The sequence below is a fragment of the Diaphorina citri genome, unplaced genomic scaffold (genome assembly GCF_000475195.1).
Source record: "Diaphorina citri unplaced genomic scaffold, Diaci psyllid genome assembly version 1.1 scaffold140, whole genome shotgun sequence".
Lineage (NCBI taxonomy): Eukaryota > Metazoa > Arthropoda > Insecta > Hemiptera > Psyllidae > Diaphorina > Diaphorina citri.
The window spans coordinates 167,187-186,047 of NW_007377577.1; the positions used below are offsets into that span (position 1 = coordinate 167,187).

General features: G+C 40.0%; 2 protein-coding genes across 4 annotated transcripts; one reads left to right on the forward strand and one right to left on the reverse strand.

Moving 5' to 3' along the window:
• Positions 1 to 3: 3 nt before the first annotated feature.
• On the reverse strand, positions 4 to 3,461 carry LOC103504907. Of its 3 annotated transcripts, none has more exons than XR_003390286.1 (5): positions 3,334 to 3,461; positions 2,772 to 2,935; positions 1,577 to 1,794; positions 721 to 1,150; positions 4 to 536 (listed from the first exon to the last, which is right to left on the reverse strand). XR_003390286.1 is itself a non-coding variant. In XM_008469205.2 (5 exons), the coding sequence occupies exons 1-5, from the start codon at positions 3,445 to 3,447 to the stop codon at positions 587 to 589; spliced, it is 876 nt and encodes a 291-aa protein (XP_008467427.1). In that variant the 5' UTR covers positions 3,448 to 3,461; the 3' UTR covers positions 4 to 586. The 3 variants fall into 3 exon arrangements, 2 of the variants coding, with proteins under 2 accessions (XP_008467427.1, XP_026676146.1); XM_008469205.2 differs by having other exon boundaries at positions 4 to 590; positions 775 to 1,150; XM_026820345.1 differs by lacking the exon at positions 4 to 536 and adding an exon at positions 2,161 to 2,282 and having other exon boundaries at positions 603 to 1,150; positions 2,894 to 2,935.
• Positions 3,462 to 4,320: 859 nt separating this feature from the next.
• On the forward strand, positions 4,321 to 18,129 carry LOC103504918. Its single transcript, XM_026820352.1, has 12 exons — positions 4,321 to 4,549; positions 5,399 to 5,496; positions 6,604 to 6,819; positions 9,734 to 9,905; positions 10,557 to 10,790; positions 11,527 to 11,647; positions 12,476 to 14,009; positions 14,121 to 14,784; positions 14,946 to 15,104; positions 15,511 to 16,495; positions 17,168 to 17,492; positions 17,534 to 18,129. The coding sequence occupies exons 1-12, from the start codon at positions 4,451 to 4,453 to the stop codon at positions 17,715 to 17,717; spliced, it is 4,791 nt and encodes a 1,596-aa protein (XP_026676153.1). The 5' UTR covers positions 4,321 to 4,450; the 3' UTR covers positions 17,718 to 18,129.
• The last annotated feature ends 732 nt before the right edge of the window (positions 18,130 to 18,861 follow it).

An 18,861-nucleotide genomic window follows, 5' to 3' on the forward strand; every position in this document is an offset into this window, starting at 1 on the left:
ACCTGTCTTGTTTAAGCGCTACATCGCGATTAGATTCCCACCCGGGGAGAACTTTATACTGAACAGGTATGGTTCGTTCTAGGAACGACTGGGATTTCGGGACGCTGGCACTACTGAGGTCGGTTTCGGTAGGGAATCAATAGTGATCCCAAGTTCTTCCACTCAACCATTTACGGTAGGAATTTAATAGTGACCTAAACATCCCAGCGCGGGTTACCTGGATGACTTGATTCCATTCAAAACTCCATGTCCATTGATAGTCCACCGTCCACTATGTCCATCCATAGTCCATGGAAGAACCTGATGGGACTTTGGCTACTACAACAACAACAACAACAACATAGTCCACCGTCCTAACCACTGCACCGTAGGATGGTTTCGGTAGGAATTTAAGAGTGACCTAAGATCTTCCACTCAACCATTTGCGGTATTTCGGTAGGAATTTAATAGTGACCTAAGATCTTCCACTCAACCAATTGCGGTATTTCGGTAGGAATTTAATAGTGACCTAAAGATCCCAAGTTCTTTCACTCAACCACTTTCGGTAGGAATTAATTTAACAGTGACCTAAACATCCCAGCGGGGGCTACCTTGGAAGTGACGAGGGAGCAGAGCACAATGATCGAAATTGGTGGAGAGGCTTCGTACATGGACCCGTCCCATGATGGAACGATTATGGATTGATTGATTGACTAAAGATCCCAAGTTCTTTCACTCAACCACTTTCGGTAGGAATTAATTTAACAGTGACCTAAACATCCCAGCGGGGGCTACCTTGGAGACTTGATTCCATTCAAAACACCATGTCCATTTTCCACGGCACCGTTCTCTATCCCCGCCCGTCTTCCGTTTACCCTAGAAGCCTTTTTCAGCTCCGCGGCCGAGACCTCCTTCCCGCCCACTTCTCGCTCCGAGCCACTCGCGGAATTCGCGGAGTTCTTCCGCCTCCGCCCGCCCGAGGCGGCTTGCTCGGCCGAGTCTTCGTTACGCGGTGCCATCGTTGTTTTCCGCTTGAGCGAGGAAGAGGGACTGCTCATGGGGTCGCGCGGGCCGGACGCTTTGCTCCCGCCGGTTTCCAGATCGCTCGCGGAGTCCGTACCGCCACCCTGCGAGCGGGCGCTGTCCGTGCGGGTCCGCCGACGTCTCCCGCCTGGAAAATGAGAATGAAGATAAATAAGGAGTCCAAATGGGACTCAACTCTTTACCAGGTTGAACGTTCCTTCATTCAAATTATGAAAATAATAAGTTTTATCGTTCCCGGAACGGCTGGTTTTCTTCTATCCTGTCTTCCTTCTCTCTTCGATTTCGGGACGATAAGACCTCAGCAATTACAGTTCCCTCTATCAAATCGGATGAAACTCACAAGTGGGAACGGGTCTTAAGAGGACTAATAATAGACTCTTGAGTGGAAGGCAATCTTTAGGCGAGGTTAACGCTGGAGGCTGTACCACCCAACCCTTAGAGATCCATTATTATGTGGTCGAATTCTCAAATAAATGAGGATAAAATTCCATGCTTCGGCTGGGTTCGAACCCACGCCCTCCTGTTTACCAGACGACGGAAAAAATCTGTTTACCTGCGGCGTTATTCTCCACATCACTGGCGGAATCGTGCCGACTTCGCGTGCTGTTTTTCCTCGACCTCGCTCCCTCTCGATCACTACCCGAGTCATGTCGGTTCTTACGGCCCGACACTGACGTAGATTTGGCGGCCGACAGCTCAGAGAGGGTCTCTATGATTTGTTTGGCCTTCAGCGTGAACCACATGCGGGTTCGATCCACGATATCGGGATTTCTGTGAATTGAGGAAAGAGAAAGGAACAATGAGGGTGGATTTCAAAAAAAATATTTTTTCAGACCATAGAGGACCTGTTAAGCTAACAGCCTTTGAAGTTCCATTTGATTTGTATAGGCTTAACAGGGTTGTTAAGCTAACAGAGGCTAGAAAATTGGTTGGTGAAACCCACCCTGAATACAATTTGGTCGTCAGAAAACCTTTGGGGTTTTCAATACATACCTGAGATTTAAGCCTTAGTACCCACCAGAAATATTGGTTCTCAATAATCCAGGCAACTTTTTTTTCTTCTTCAGACTATGCCAATCAATGCCAAGGGCCATCCTTATCAACAAAATATTTGAACAAAATAAATAATCAACTTACTTGGCAATAAACTGTTCATCAGCGGGCAGCAAGAGTTTCCACCCTTTGCCCGGATGATATTGTGCGATTTCTTCAAACATGGTGCTTAGCTCTTGCGGTGGAATACGAATCTTCTCTGTGACCTGAGATTTGGTGAGTAATGTGGGTCAAATTTGGATCCGAATTGGAATGTAGCAGGAATGTAACCTAAGGTGCGAATTTAGCAGGAATGTAACCTAAGGTGCGAACAGCCTACTGTCCGTGATCTTAGCAGTCCTACAGTGAAGTTATACACCCCTTGGAAAAAAACCTTATAATACAGTTAACCTTTAGGAGCTATAAAATAATAAATGTACTCCTCCTCGTCTTCTTCTTTTTCTTCGCCTTTTCCCTTTCCCTTGTACAGATGGGGTCGGCGTTTTTCGTCAGCCTCTCAACCAGCCCTGAAAATAATAAATATACTACCTATGCTTGTTTGCAGGTATGTCCGAGAAGGCGGGTCTTCGTTCCGTAGAATCCACCAACAAGTTCACCTCCACCACAGAACTAAGTCCTGCCACCCTAGATCAGATTGATATGGAAATCAAATCCTAATCAACAAAATATTTGAACAAAACAAATAATCAACTTACTTGGCAATAAACTGTTCATCAGGGGGCAGCAAGAGTTTCCATCCTTTGCCCGGATGATATTGTGCGATTTCTTCAAACATGGTGCTTAGCTCTTGCGGTGGAATACGAATCTTCTCTGTGACCTGAGATTTCTGAACAAACATGCTTTGAGTGAACAGGAACACCTGAAATATAGGGGGCACGGTTAGCCCAGTGGTAACGCGCTTGCTTGCCATGAAGAAGGTCCCGGGTTCGAATCTTATCATCGACAAAAATTTGTACTCGTTTTGCAAATATTTCAACAGGTTACTTTCTGGTGTTCTCGTGTTGACCCAGCACCTAAATGGGAAGTATTGTGTCTCTTCTCGCCCATCTGATGAGAGGCATACTACGGGATGGGTATGCTACGACACAGACCACAGGAGTCTAATGTAGCAGTTGTTTTATTGCTACAAAAAAAGGTAGTAAAACACTCTTTTTCCGCAAAAGTTAAGAAAGGACTCTGTTTTACCACAAATAAATAAGTTAAGAAAGGACTCTGTTTTACCACAAATAAATAACGATTTGATTGAATTATTCTTACCATATAATCGCGAGTTCTGCACATGACCTCCGCAGGGACACCACACGTTCCACTGGCAGATTCCTTAGGATACAGAACGTCAGATTTGACTATCCAGTTGCCATGTACTAGCATAGCATGCTGTTGTAGACACTCGGTGAGTAATGTGGGTCAAATTTGGATCCGAATTGGTTCTCATTTAGCAGGAATGTAACCTAAGGTGCGAACAGCCTACTGTCCGTAGATCTTAACAGTCCTACAGTGAAGTTATACACCCCTTGGAAAAAAAAACCTTACAATCCAGTGAACCTTTAGGAGCTATAAACTAATAAACGTACTCCTCCTTTTCTTCTTTTTCTTTGCCTTTTCCCTTGTACAGACAGGGTCGGCGTTTTTCGTCAGCCTCTCAACCAGCCCTGAAAATAATAAATATACTACCTATACTTGTTTGTAGGTATGTCCGAGAAGGCAGGTCTTCGTTCCGTAGAATCCACCAACAAGTTCACCTCCACCACAGAACTAAGTCCTGCCACCCTAGATCAGATTGATATGGAAATCACCCTCTCAGAACCTACAAAATAAAATCAATTCAACTAATAATCAACCGATTCAAAGCTCATCAGAACCTTGCGAAAGCCTCAACCCATCTACAAATGTGGACAGTAACATCAAAAACATATTGAAAAACTTCCGGAAAGCGAAGAAGAGTACTAGTGAATTCTTAGTTACTCTCTTAGAACATATATTATTATCATTGAGTTGAGGTTCAATGTGGGAATTACTCTTAAATCCTGGCCCAAACTACTAGCTTGAACTCTCAATTTGCCATGTTAAGCTTTACTCTTTATTTGCCAAGCTAACATTTTTACACAACATTAAGTCTACCTAAATTTGGGTTCCTGACTTTTGGTTTACTTAACAGTAAGGTAAAGTTCCAGTTTTAACAGCAATAACCACACTGTTTACTAATTCTGATTCCAACTTTTTGTTACAGTTAATCTCAAGCTGTGAAAATTTTTGAAAATTTTAAATAGATTTTTTTACTGCTATGTAAATTTCACTGTAAATTGCACTCCTATCTAAAATTCCCACAATGAAGGAAAGCTAGTGGAAGAGCACTGTCCCTTGAAATGAAAGCATGAGTGAAATCAGTGGCAGAACATCTTCCCTCAAAAGAAAAGCATCTCAAAATTTGACATTTGCAGCTAAAAGAGCAAAGAAAACTTCCTGTAGGAAGGTAAGTGATCATTTACAAGGATTTTCTTAGTTACTCTCTTAGAACATATATTATATTATCTCTTGGAGGGTTTCAGCAGTTATATAAGTTTATATAAGTTCTGTGGGTCAACTTGATAAGGAGAACCAAAAGGCAGATATACAATATATCTGCCTTTTAATATATTATTATCATTGAGTTGAGGTTCAATGTGTGAATTACTCTTAAATCCTGGCCCAAACTACTAGCTTGTACTCTCTATTTGCCAAGCTAACATTTTTATACAACATTAGTCTACCTAAATTTGGGTTCCTGACTTTTGGTTTATTTAACAGTAAGGTAAAGTTCCAGTTTTAACAGCAATAACCACACTGTTTACTAATTCTGATTCCAACTTTTTGTTACAGTTAATCTCATACCAATAGAATAGATTATACCTTGTTTATACCTACTGACACCATACGATTGATACAGATTACAGACACTTTAACCTCATCAATCTAAACATGATTTACTTAATTTTAAATGTATTCATTCTCGTAAGTACCTATGAGTATTTCGTTTTTACCGCCCCTGTTTTTTTGTTTCACCAATAGAATAGATTATACCTTGTTTATCCTGACACCATACGATTGATACAGAATACAGACACTTTAACCTCATCATTCTAAACATGATTTACTTAATTTTAAATGTATTCATTCTCGTAAGTACCTATGAGTATTTCGTTTTTACCGCCCCTGTTTTTTTGTTTCTGTTTGCTTGTTTTTTTTTCCGGGGTGGATTTTATCCCGAACGGATAAGGTTCGTTCTCGGAACGGCTGGCTTTCTCCTATCCTGTCTTCCTTCTCTCTTCGATTTCGGGATGAGTTAATCTCAATTCTGCAGAAGAATGAAGAAGACCGTACTCCAAATGAAAAGCAGATGATTTTGGATTCCAATGATTCCATTGGTGTCCTAAAAGAAAGGTAAAATCATCATCATAGTAATATTTAAGCAAAAAATAACAGAAAAATGGGAGAGAAAGAGATTTGTGAAGTTGTGTCTACATGACAGTCATCCAAAGTTAATCTGATGTTGAACAACATTAGGACATGCCTAAAATACCTAGTTAAAATAAAAGCATTTTGTGGACAATGGAGCAGTTGCAGTTGGGTAAAAATTATGAATAAAAGGTCGATTCCTACGTAAATAGTTGTGAAAAATCCAAATCTGAAGTCAAAACTCCGAAAAAGTAACTTTAAAAGGTCGAAAATTCAATTTTTAATTGCCGTTCTAATTAGTAATATTTAAGCAGAAAATAAAGAACAGAAAAATGGGAGAGAAAGAGATTTGTGAAGGTGTGTCTACATGACAGTCATCCAAAGTTGATCTAATGTTAAACAATATTAGGACCTGCCTAAAATATCTAGTTAAAATTAAAGGATTTTGTGGACAATTCAATAGGTTGATCAGGTTTATTTACTCTTTGTACATTACACATATTAGGCATCTACCTTCCTTCCAAAAGAAAAAGAGAAAATTATAATAATAAACATTTTCTTCTGGAGCAAATCATGTTTTAAAATACATATTTCATAACACGTTTTCTTCTTTCTAGGTTAAAAAAGATCAACAAGGTCAAGTCCCGAAACGAAGAACTGGAGGACGAGCCAGAGGTTCTCGCTGCCAAGTGTAAAAAACTTGCCGAAGCTATTCAAAATGCCAAACATGTAGTCGTGTACACAGGAGCTGGTATAAGTACAGCAGCCAAGATACCCGACTACAGATCAAACTTTACGATTTATCGGTATTATTTAAATCGATTTATCTCGGTATCTAGAAGTCGTAGAAGAAAAAGAAAAATTCCGTTGGTCCTCATTTTTCCTGCTCTATGACTTTGAAACATCACACAAGTAAGTGCAACTGATCTATTCAATATGTTGATCAGGTTTATTTACTCTTTGTACATTACACATATTAGGCATCTACTTTCCTTCCAAAAGAAAAAGAGAAAATTATAATAATAAACATTTTCTTCTGGAGCAAATCAATTTTTAAAATACATATTTCATAACATGTTTTCTTCTTTCTAGGTTAAAAAAGATCAACAAGGTCAAGTCCCGAAATGAAGAACTGGAGGACAAGCCAGAGATTCTTGCTGCCAAGTGTAAACAACTTGCCGAAGCTATTCAAAATGCCAAACATGTAGTCGTGTACACAGGAGCTGGTATAAGTACAGCAGCCAAGATACCCGACTACAGAGGCACTAAAGGCATTTGGACTTTGTTGCAACAAGGAAAAGATATCGGGTAAGACATGGACTTATATAGGAAAAGATTGGCCGTGCTTTGACACAGACCACATGCATCTAATGTAGCAGTTGTTTCATTGCTACAAAATAAAAACAGTACCTATGGCATTGTACACTTTTTTTTTTTTTTTTTTTTGGAAGAAGAGTATTAGTGAATCTACTGAGAAAAATATAGAAGCTGTTGAAAGGAAACATGAAATAGCAACTTGTAGAGAGACTGGAATTGAGAGTCAAAGTAGAGAAGAGATAGATACTACAAGGGTCCTGGAGAGTCCATTGGAAAAGGCTGTGTCCAACAGCAAGAGTGGAAAAGAAACTACTTTGACCTCGGTAAATAGCGCCAATAGTGAAGATGTTGGAGTAAAGAATAGCTGATGGTCACCCATCCGGATACCAACCACGCTCAAGGTTGCTTAACTTCAGTGAACCATCAGGAACTGGTGTATTCAACGCGCTATCGCCGCTGGCAACATTATTTTTTGTATTCTAAAGGATAATTTTCGATACCAACTATTAGTAGCTAGCTCTCATAACTCCCTTGAACCCGAAATCAAGATTTTAAGCCTTGTAAACGTCCATGTGTTATTTTCTCAATCCCTCAGGGAGGCTAAATAGATACCTAGGTATAAATTAGAAACAGAAAAAAATAGATAGATTAATAATGAAACAATAGGTAAACACCATTTTATATTTTTTAGCCAATAAACAAACAGAAAATAATTGAAATAAAACGAAAAAAAAGTTTTACAAAAGAGAATACAATATTAGGTATGTGTCTTTAATTTAATAAATAGGACTTTCATTTTATTAAAGCAGGGCTGTCCAACCGGTCGTTCGCGGATTGATTTCAAATCTCAGACAGTTCTCCTGAAGGAGGGAGAGATTGAATCATTAATATTTATTTATTTTAACTTCATTAGGGCATCTATGTCAACAAAATTCTAATATTTCTTTTCTATTAAGTTATTTATATTTTATTTTTTCATTCCTTTTTTTTTCCTTACCATCCAGAAAATTTTCGTCTGAAATTTTTTGCTCGACTAGTATTCAAACCAGCTCCTCTGGATAGAGAATCATTGCTCTTACCCTTGGCCACAAAGGTATACTATTAGATTGATTGGATATTGGATGTTGTCTCTCCATTTCAGCAATCATGACCTCAGTTTGGCAGAACCCACTCTCACTCACATGGCACTGTACAAGTTATACCGGCATGGGTTTGAGCTAGGTTTCACACACATTTTAGAACAAAAAGATCCACTAGTAATTTTCAGAGAACAGACAACTCAGGGACAGGTGTTTCACCAACAATCATTTAATTCTATAATTAATTTATCCAAAGTCAAAAACATCAGAATTAAGTGTATTTAGAAGCAGCATTTGATAGAAATTCATGGAGGCACATTGTTGACAAGGCCAAAAACCAGCTTGGTTTCCAATGGCTTAACCTTACCTTAGCAAGGAGGTAAGGTAAGGTAAAGTCAAAAACAATTAGAAAAGATATAATTCTATTCTAATCTATTCTTACCATCTTCCTTCAGCTCCTGCTTAGCACGCTTATCAGTCTTGTCCAGGTACGGTAGGTGAGGTTTCAGTGCGAGAACAGATTCCACCGGGGCCAGTGTTAACTTCTTGTCATGCAAGATGCCCACGGTAAGGTTGTTGTTCTCAACACTGATCTTCTCTGACTTGAGAAATTTCCTATCAACTAGATTTCTGAAATTGAAAAATAAAAGGCATTTAAAAATAAGTACAAACTTAATAATAATACACATAATTTCAATGCCAGTGATATGTTGAAGTATTACTTACTCATAGATGTGAGTCCAAGTCAAGTAGTGAAATTTGTCCAGGTGTAGAGAAGGCCTAGGGTGTTAATGTCACCTAGTGCTTAGCTTTCACTCCGAAGTCTTGTACCATTATTCATCAGGGAACTACATTTGACAAACATGATTAAAAATCCTTTGGAAAATAATTATTGATTTAAAATGAATTAATATGAAGAAAGAACGTGTTACCTTATAAACAATTTATCCTTGTCCTCTGCTTCAAAACCATCACAGTTGAGAGCCAGTTGTTCACCCATGGACCGAGAATAGGTACTGTCCCTGGTTTCAAGCTCCATTTCTAATTCCACCTCTTGATTTTCTGGTTTTATACATGACTGTAAAACAGATGACAACACATGTTAGTTCCTAGGTACATAAAACATGAAAAAAGAACATAATTCAATCCTATAACCCTATAATAAAATTGGATTTGTGGATCAGAATTTAATCAAGGTTGTCTTGACGACAGCCACAAGTAATAATAATGATTCTACTGACAGCTTCTATGCAAGAAATATTAAGTCTGCTGATTGCTTCTTATGCTTGAGCTTGTTTCCTTCTTATGCTTGAGCTTGTAGGTTTTTTTTTATTACTATGTATCTATTAATTTATTTTATAAAATAGCAAATAGACAGTTACATCTTAACTGATGGTCAGTTTTATCCAAATAAACTTAGATATCTAAGATATGAATGAGGGTTCAGCAAAGGGATGGTTTTGGTTTTCAGAGAAGTATTGGGCAAATAGAATGGGACTTTTTCTGTCCTAACCTTTTTGGATGGCCACTATGATTTCAAGGTTTTGAAATTACTCGTACTTATCACCTACTCATGGAGGGGAAAATGTCTAGTTACCTTGACTATTTTCGGTAATAATTCAAAGGTAGCTGGCTGATTTGGGTATTGAAACAAAAATAGAGGATTCTCTGGCTGAGTCAAGAATACAGGTATCTGAAGTCTGAAATTTTTTGCTTGACTAGTATTCAAACCAGCTCCTCTGGATTGAGAATCATTGCTCTTACCCTTGGCCACAAAGGTATACTATTAGACTGATTGGATATTGGATGTTATCTCTCCATTTCAGCAATCATGACCTCAGTTTGGCAGAACCCACTCTCACTCACATGGCACTGTACAAGTTATACCGGCATGGGTTTGTAAAGCATGTGGTGTCTCAGAACTGTGATGATTTGCATTTGAGATCTGGATTGCCCCGCAGTGTGCTCAGTGAGGTGCATGGGAATATGTCTGTTGAGGTAAAATACAAGTTTTAGATAACGTTTTTTTTAAAAATCGGGAAAATTTGGTTGTAAGTCCATCAATATCGGAAAACAAGTGGCTGTGAGTCCAATTCCTTTTATAAAGAGTTTAATGGCACTGTGTAACTGCTAAGGTTTTTTGGAATTTCACCCTCCATTCGGCAATAAGCTACTGTCCTCACGCAGCCTGAGTGGGGCTGGAAAAATCAAGCAGTCTGTAATGACCCAGGTGGTCACCCATCTGGATAACATTGTTAAACTTAAGTAATCCCTTGGTTGCTTAAGTGATCTATTGGTTGCACAATCTTATTAAACTTCATTCATTTTGTCCATTGGACTCACCGGTTGTGCAACATTGCTAAACTTCAATGACCCATTAAAATGTGTCTACACAGTCAACGGCCATCGATCGTTGTTGATCAATGGAAATCGACGTCGATCGCTGGCCGGTCGACTATGTTTGGACACACCTTTTTGTGTATTCTACATGTTACCGCCGCTAGCTCAAAGAACTGGTACATTCAACACAGACCACATGCGCCTTATGTAGCAGTTGTTTCATTGCTACAAAATAAAAACCGCGGTAAGACACCGTTTTTTTTTTCGATAAAAAAATCTGCATACTTAAATGATTATTTTTTACCGCAGGTCTGCGCGCATTGTGACCCGGTCAAATACTACTGGCGCGTGTTCGACGTCACAGAGCACACGGCGCGCTACGCGCACCAAACCGCGCGCAAATGTTCATGCGGTGAGCCCCTCCTAGACACGATCATACATTTCGGAGAGAAGGGGGTGCTTCTGTGGCCGCTCAATTGGGACGGAGCCAATAAGAATGCGGACCGCGCTGATTTGATTCTGTGTGTGGGATCGAGCTTGAAGGTAAGTGAGAAGAGTCGTATGTTCACCTCTGTGGCGTTTTCTGGTTTTATACATGACTGTAAAACAGATGACAACACATGTTAGTTCCTAGGTACATAAAACATAAAAAAAGAACATAATTCAATCCTATAACCCTATAATAAAATTGGAAAATTGGATTTGTGGATCAGAATTTAATCAAGGTTGTCTTGACGACAGCCACAAGTAATAATAATGATTCTACTGACAGCTTCTATGCAAGAAATATTAAGTCTACTGATTGCTTCTTATGCTTGAGCTTGTAGGTTTTTTTTATTAACCTTTTTGGATGGCCACTATGGTTTCAAGGTTTTGAAATTACTCGTACTTATCACCTACTCATGGAGGGGAAAATGTCTAGTTACCTTGACTATTTTTGGTAATAATTCAAAGGTAGCTGGCTGATTTGGGTATTGAAACAAAAATAGAGGATTCTCTGGCTGAGTCAAGAATACAGGTATCTGAACCTCTGTGGCTGAGTGGTCAAGAGCACTGACTCTCAACCTGGAGGTTGTGGGTTCGAATCCCGGCCAAGGCGGAAATTTTCTGAACAAACTTTTCCGTTCTTGGTTAGGCATGGATGTAAAAGAATGTGCCTTGAAGTAATGCGAAAGCAGAAACTCACTTTGTGTGACTTAACTTTGAACGATAGTTTTTCTGAAATAACACAATTAAAATTCCTTGTTAACCAACTAGGTGATCAATGTTTGATTTTCAGGTCCTAAGAAAATACGGCTGGTTGTGGGGTTTGGACAGGCCAAAAAAGGAGCGACCCAAACTGTGCATCGTCAATCTACAGTGGACACCTAAGGACGATCAAGCCACTTTGAAAATAAACGGTAAGTATCCAGTGAAATAGATAGTTTTTCTGAAATAACACAATTAAAATTCCTTGTTAACCAACTAGGTAATCAATGTTTGACTTTCAGGTCCTAAGAAAATACGGCTGGTTGTGGGGTTTGGACAGGCCAAAAAAGGAACGACCCAAACTGTGCATCGTCAATCTACAGTGGACACCTAAGGACGATCAAGCCACTTTGAAAATAAACGGTAAGTATCCAGTGAAATAACCCCAGTGAAATTTTATCCTAAATAGTCAAGGTTCGAGCGAGAAGAGTTTATCAAGAGATGATGTTCATAAACGAGGCACACTTGAGTGGGAAAAGGTAATGAAGAAGTTAAGGATCGTTCTCGGAACGGCTGACTTTCTTCTATCCTGTGCTCCTCTCTTCGATTTCGGGATGATAAGACCTCCGTGGCCACTAGAAAAACACTGAAAGTCCCTTTACTCCGGTTATTCTGACTAATCTAGCTATATTCTCTTCTCTCCGCTCCCATTATTTTGACTTATCTAGCCATTTTCTCTTCTCTCAGCCAGCCTAGTTAGCTTAGTTGGTAGTGCGTCTGCCTCGTAAGCGCTAGGCCGCGGGTTCGATTCCCGCCCGGGGCGGATTTCCGTTATTCTGACTAATCTAGCTATATTCTCTTCTCTCCGCTCCCATTATTTTGACTTATCTAGCCATTATTTGAAAGACGTATGAATCTGGTGAGAATAGAATTGGCCGACAATGTCGTTCTATGTAGGTATGTGTTCATTTTTATAAAAATAAAGACGTCTTCTGGACACGAAATAATAATAATCTAGCCATTTTCTCTTCTCTCCACAGGCAAGTGTGATGTCGTGTTCAAACAACTCATGGCTCATTTGAACCTGGACATCCCCGCGTACGACAAACGTCGCGATCCGGTCTTCTACCATTCGTCCCACCTCATTCAACCGGAGTACCACACTGTGCGGAAACCCATGCTGGATTTACCCGACGAAGAGTATTTCAGCAAATATGAGGACTGTGAGAATCTCCTGGAGTCTTTCCGGGAGATGGAGAACTACCAGAATTCGACTGTGTTTGTCAAAGATGAAGATGGTGTCAAAGATGAAGATGGTGTCAAAGATGAAGATGGTGTGAAAGAAGAAGATGGTAAAGAGGAAGCGTTTGATGAGGATAAAGCTGGAGGAGGAAGGGAAAGTTGTTTGAAATCAGAAGTGGAAGAAGATATGGGAAAACCAGGTCGAGGAAAGAGTGAAACGAGTTTGAAATCTGAAATCAAAGAAGAGGTTTGTGATGGGAATGAGCTTGTGTATAGTAAAACTAGTAAAATTGAGGTTAAGGAAGTAGAGATAAATAGAAAAATTGAAGTTAAAGAAGAAGAAGAAACATATAGTGAAATTAAAATTAAGGAAGAAGTCAAAGACATTAGTAAATTTGAAGTCAAAGAGGAAGATATTAAAGAAAGCAGTATTAAAGAGAGCATAGATAGTAAATTGACCAAAGAAACCAGTATTGAAAGTAGGCATGTAAGTTTGTTTAGTAAGTGTACTGTGAATCTAACTGATGTGATAAGTAACAAAGAAGACCTTGCAGAGATAGTCAAAGTGTTTCAACTCTCGAAAATAAACAACGTTGAAAATATACAGTTTACCCTGAAAGAAGATGCGGAGGAAATGAAGGAATCTAAACCTATAGCTGAAAAGAATGATGCTCCTAGTGAAAACGGTGCCTTTAGTGAAGACAATCCAAACGAAAATATGAGCAAAGTCCGACAATCTCTCGAAATAAATTCACAAATAAATGATGATTCTACTAAAGATCCATCAATTTTCATGGAAACACACCTCAAAGAAACTTCAAATCCTCCTAAAAATGACACAAAAGTCACAATTGAATCCTCTCAGAACCTACAAAATAAAATCAATTCAACTAATAATCAACCGATTCAAAGCTCATCAGAACCTGGCGAAAGCCTCAACCCATCTACAAATGTGGACAGTAACATCAAAAACATATTGAAAAACTTCCGGAAAGCGAAGAAGAGTACTAGTGAATCTACTGAGAAAAATATAGAAGCTGTTGAAAGGAAACATGAAGTAGCAACTTGTAGAGACACTGGAATTGAGAGTCAAAGTAGAGAAGAGATAGATACTACAAGGGTTCTCCTGGAGAGTCCATTGGAAAACGCTGTGTCCAACAGCAAGAGTGGAAAAGAAACTACTTTGACCTCGGTAAATAGCGCCAATAGTGAAGATGTTGGAGTAAAGAATAGCTTAGATATTGAAGATGTTAGAGTGAAAAAAGCCGAGTCTTCAAGTTCAAAGCCGGAGTCTCTTTCAACTACCTCACAATCGGTGCCTTCCCTTCTATCCTTTTCAAGTTCCACAACGCTATCGAAGTCTCCAACTAATGCATCTAATGCCATAACATCTTCCAAGTCTCCAACTAATTCCATAACACCTTCCAAGTCTCCATCGTTCCCCTTTTCAAGTTCCACAACGCCATCGAAGTCTCCAACTAATGCATCTAATGCCATAACATCTTCCAAGTCTCCAACTAATTCCATAACACCTTCCAAGTCTCCATCGTTCTCAACGTTAGTGTCCTCATCAACTTGCTTGTCCAAGTGTGAGTGTCGCTGTGAAATGGACTTGGGATCTCACGCTTCACCAATGAGCGAAACATGTTCCTGTAAGCAGACGTCCAAAGAAAGTCCTCCACTTTTGGTGAAATCGGACAAAGGACCTTTCTCGGGAGGCATCTCTCAAGGTTCGGTTGTTGGTATTGTCAAACCTTTTCACAAATATGCCGTCGACAAACCTGTTTCTGAGAATGGATCTCCCACGAAATGTGCTGCTCCTGTAGATATATCTACTAATTCTTTTGTGAATAGTAATTCTAGCTCCTTTGTAAATAGTAATCCAATGAACCCTTGTACAGTAAATCCTTTGGTAAGTAATCAAATAACTCCTCAGCCTTACAGTATTATAAACCCTCTAGTTATTAATCCAGCCACGCCTAGCCAGCCTTTTAGTATTATAAATCCTTTGGTTAGTGATCAAGTAACTCCAAATCAGCCTTTTAGTTTTATTAACCCAATTGGCAATCAAATAGCTCCCCCTATGATATCCATCATTCCGCAGTTAGTATTATAAACCCTCTAGTTAGTAATCCAGCCACGCCTAGCCAGCCTTTTAGTATTATAAATCCTTTGGTTAGCGATCAAGTAACTCCAAATCAGCCTTTTAGTTTTATTAACCCAATTGGCAATCAAATAGCTCCCCCTATGATATCCATTATTCCGCAGTCGGATATGATGCAGCAGTGTTTTGTATCTCAATCTAATCCATCTTTGCAGCAGTTGCTCCCAATGATGGTAGGCGGTAATCTGATATCTCCCAATCTAATGTCTTCTCCACTTTCTCTTCCCTTTCTGCCGGGAATGCCCATTCAGAACCCCTTTCAGGTAATTCCCTCGGAAATGTCCTTTAACCAACCCCCCTTAATTTATATACAACCCCTACCTCAGCAGATCAACAACCTTCCCTTCTCTATTCCCTTAATCTCGCAACCCATGCAATCTAGTACAAATAGTGTAAGTAACGCCTTTACATGTGTTCAGCCAAGTATGCTTTCTAGTCCTATCGGGAATGCCCTTTCAGGTAATTCCCTCGGAAATGTCCTTTAACCAACCCCCCTTAATTTATATACAACCCCTACCTCAGCAGGTCAACAACCTTCCCTTCTCTATCCCCTTAATCTCGCAACCCATGCAATCTAGTACAAATAGTGTAAGTAACGCCTTTACATGTGTTCAGCCAAGTATGCTTTCTAGTCCTAGTCAACCTATTCAAAACTTTCCCTTGGGTCAGTGCTCTCTAAATATCGCCCCCATGATGCAAGGATCTGTGGTACAGTCTGTACCCAACGTGGTGCAGCCTGGTGTTGCACATTCAGTAGCAAACATGGTTCAGCCTGTAGCTAACAATGTTGCCCATTCTGTCGCACATATGGTTCAGCCTGTAGTTAACAATGTGATACAGTCTGTACCCAACGTGGTGCAGCCTGTAGTTAACAATCTGGTACAGCCTGTAAATAATGTGGTGCAACATGTAGCAAACAATATGTCAATCATGGATACAGGACAGTCGACTTTCAGCGCTGGTCCACTTTTAGAATCGACCCATGAGGTGATTCATTCCTCGCCTTTAAAAGAGAATCCGTCCAAGCAATCTCAAGTTCCTAATGAATCTCCGTTAGTCTCCACTAACGGAGTGGCCGTTACAAATCCACTCAGTCCAGTAACGGCACCAGCTTATCAATCTGCAACCCCCACTAAGGAAATACCGTCTCTGAGTCCACTGAAATCCCCAGTGACACAAACTTCACAAATTGTCTCTCCTAACAGTTCAACAACCACTAAGTCAGCACCATTTGTTTCAAGTCCACTAAAATCTCCAGTAACACCACCGCCCACTAAGGGAGTAGGGTCTCTTTCAAGTCCACTAAAATCACCACCAACCTGTGTTCCTCCACCATACTCAGCGTCTATTCTAACCTCCCCTCGAATAAGGGCTCCGTCAACCCATTCCCCACCGTCAAAGTCTTCCATGTACTCTCCTCTGTGTGTGCCTCGCGTGGTTGGGACAACACCACCGTCTCCCAAAGGCCTTCCCTCTCTGACGTCCCCTCTGAGACGAATCCGCACGATTCGGCCGTTCCAGTTCAAAAACGAGTCGACTCCGGCCGATCTCATTTATTGTTCGGCGGCCGAAGGAGAAACTGTGAATGATGTAACTCCGTTCGAGGCAGCTGGGGGACTTTCTCGTCCTTTGGTAACTGGAGGTACGGATGCAGGTTTTTATTATTTCCTCAAAATGACACAACATTTTCAATAACATTTTGACTGAAACTTCTTTCCTGAAATAGATTTCATTTGTCAATTCTTTTTTTATTCTGTCAATTCTTTATTCTAGTTCACTCACTCCCTTCCCTCTGATGATCCTGACCTAATAATGTCCACTAGAAATTAAATGGATCTTCGTTAATTGCTTTATTAATCAATTAAGACGACATCTTGCTTGCGTTTTGTCCTGAGATGTTGAGTGTTATTCGATGACAGAAATAGTTTAGCAGAGCTGGTTTTTATTTGTCACCAAAGTAGGTACCTATTTAGATTTTTTTACTTTTTTTACGAACCTATTGAACGTACATACTACCTACCTACCTACAAGTAAGTTAGTATATCATTCTAGATATCTACCTAAGATATTCACAGAAGGAAAACATATTATTGTTTGGGCTAGGCTAGGTGATAAAGCAACTCTTGTCACACGGCCTTTACCTCGTATTCTGCCACGGTGGTGTAGTGGTCAAGACAAAACCCCCGGAAGGAAAAATCCTCCTTGACAGTGCGCTCCTTCAGAAGGACAAAGAAGAGGATAAAAAGGAAGACGAAAGTAAGCCCAAGAAGCGAGGCCGGAAGCCCAAAGAGAAAGAGGAAAAGCCCGTCGAAGTGTATCACTATAGTTTGGAAACCCTCGGAAGGAAAAATCCTCCTTGACAGTCCGCTCCTTCAGAAGGGCAAAGAAGAGGATACAAAGGAAGACGAAAGTAAGCCCAAGAAGCGAGGCCGGAAGCCCAAAGAGAAAGAGGAAAAGCCCGTCGAAGTGTATCACTATAGTTTGCCCCGTTACTGCGATTTCTGTCTGGCAAACTACGAAAGTCCTAAGTGTCTGTTCTACGAACGCCAAACTGGGCTGATTAGAAGTGGTCGAAGAAAGATGTATTGCAACTGTTGTACGCATTCAAAGGCTTCTGAAGAGGCTGCTGTGGTGCCCACTACCAACCCTGGGTGGTTTGGGAGTACTGCGATTTCTGTCTGGCAAACTATGAAAGTCCTAAGTGTCTGTTCTACGAACGCCAAACTGGGCTGATTAGAAGTGGAAGGAGAAAGATGTATTGCAACTGTTGTACGCATTCAAAGGCTTCTGAAGAGGCTGCTGTGGTGCCCACTACCAACCCTGGGTGGTTTGGGAAAGGCTGTAGGAAGAATATGAAGAAGAAAAGGTCTTTTTAGCCTTTGGAGAAATTTGATTGTGACCCCTTCTAGAAGTGGTCGAAGGAAGGTGGTCCATTTTTTTTAAGATGAGTGTTTCACCGCCGTTTTTATTTGCTAGCAATGAAACAACTGCTACATTAGACCCGTGTTTTCTGTGTCGTAGCATGCCCATATCTTAGTATGCCTCTCCAGCCTCTCCTTCATACAGAATATTTACGAGTAGCCTTCATAGTTCTTTTGTCTTTGAGGTCCTGGTTGTTGCATTACCTACACATGTAGTAAATTTTTGTCCGGGTTAAGTGTTTCCTATTCTACATAATATGTCCTCTTTATTTGTATTGCCTTACTACTCATAATATTATTAAGAGAATCGAACTTTCTCTAATTACCTGGGTTTCCTCTTTTTGTTTCCTTTATTTTTTTGTCGTGCTTTCATTTTGGGTTGTTCTTTTTCCTATTTTTGTTATTTTTATTTCCCTTATCGTATAAAAAGGGAAGTAATGTATTTTTTCTCCTTGTTTTAAGAATAGTCTTCTTACAGTAGTATGTTTAATTTCTGAGCTGTTAGATTGTTCATTTTGATTAATTAACTTTTACGTATGACTTAACTGTAACTTTTGTGTTCTAAGGACATACTTATGCAATTAAATTAGACTGAGGTCTCCATGAGTAATAGAAAAATGTAATTTTATTTTTTTAATTACACTCTAAGCGACAAGGCCATGTGTGAATGTAATTTTAATTTTATTAATTTAATAGCCATTTTTCATTGCAGGTAACGTTCGATTCCCGCCCGGAGCAGATTTTATCCTGAACGGATAAGGTTCGTTCTCGGAACTGCTGGCTTTCTCCTATCCTGTCTTCCTTCTCTCTTCGCTTTCGGGACGATAAGACCATAGCAGTTAAAGTTCCCTCTATGTAAACCTTTTTCAAAAAATCACTCTCCTTATCTCTAGGTATTTCTCTCATCTAAATATCCTTTTCACCTTCCTTTCTTCTCTCTCTTCCCCTCCCTCTTTCTCTCTCCCTCTCTCCCTTCTTCCTCTCCCTCATCTCCATTCCTCCCTCCTATCTGTCACTTTGCTTTGTTTTTGTGCATCCCCATATCCCTAAATAGCAGTGTAGTGTGGCTTAAAATGTCCCTACAGACCCCCACCCTTTC

Excerpts from the sequence above, each read along its gene's own strand:
- LOC103504918 (XM_026820352.1), top strand. The coding sequence starts at position 4,451 with ATGAGTGAAATCAGTGGCAGAACATCTTCCCTCAAAAGAAAAGCATCT. Across the intron at positions 4,550-5,398 it reads AGAAAACTTCCTGTAGGAAG|TTAATCTCAATTCTGCAGAA; the intron begins GTAAGTGATCAT and ends TTTCGGGATGAG. Across the intron at positions 14,010-14,120 it reads TCGGTGCCTTCCCTTCTATC|CTTTTCAAGTTCCACAACGC; the intron begins CTTTTCAAGTTC and ends TCCATCGTTCCC.
- LOC103504907 (XM_008469205.2), bottom strand. The coding sequence starts at position 3,447 with ATGCTAGTACATGGCAACTGGATAGTCAAATCTGACGTTCTGTATCCT. Across the intron at positions 2,936-3,333 it reads GCAGAACTCGCGATTATATG|GTGTTCCTGTTCACTCAAAG; the intron begins GTAAGAATAATT and ends CCTATATTTCAG. Across the intron at positions 1,795-2,771 it reads GATGAACAGTTTATTGCCAA|AAATCCCGATATCGTGGATC; the intron begins GTAAGTTGATTA and ends CTCAATTCACAG.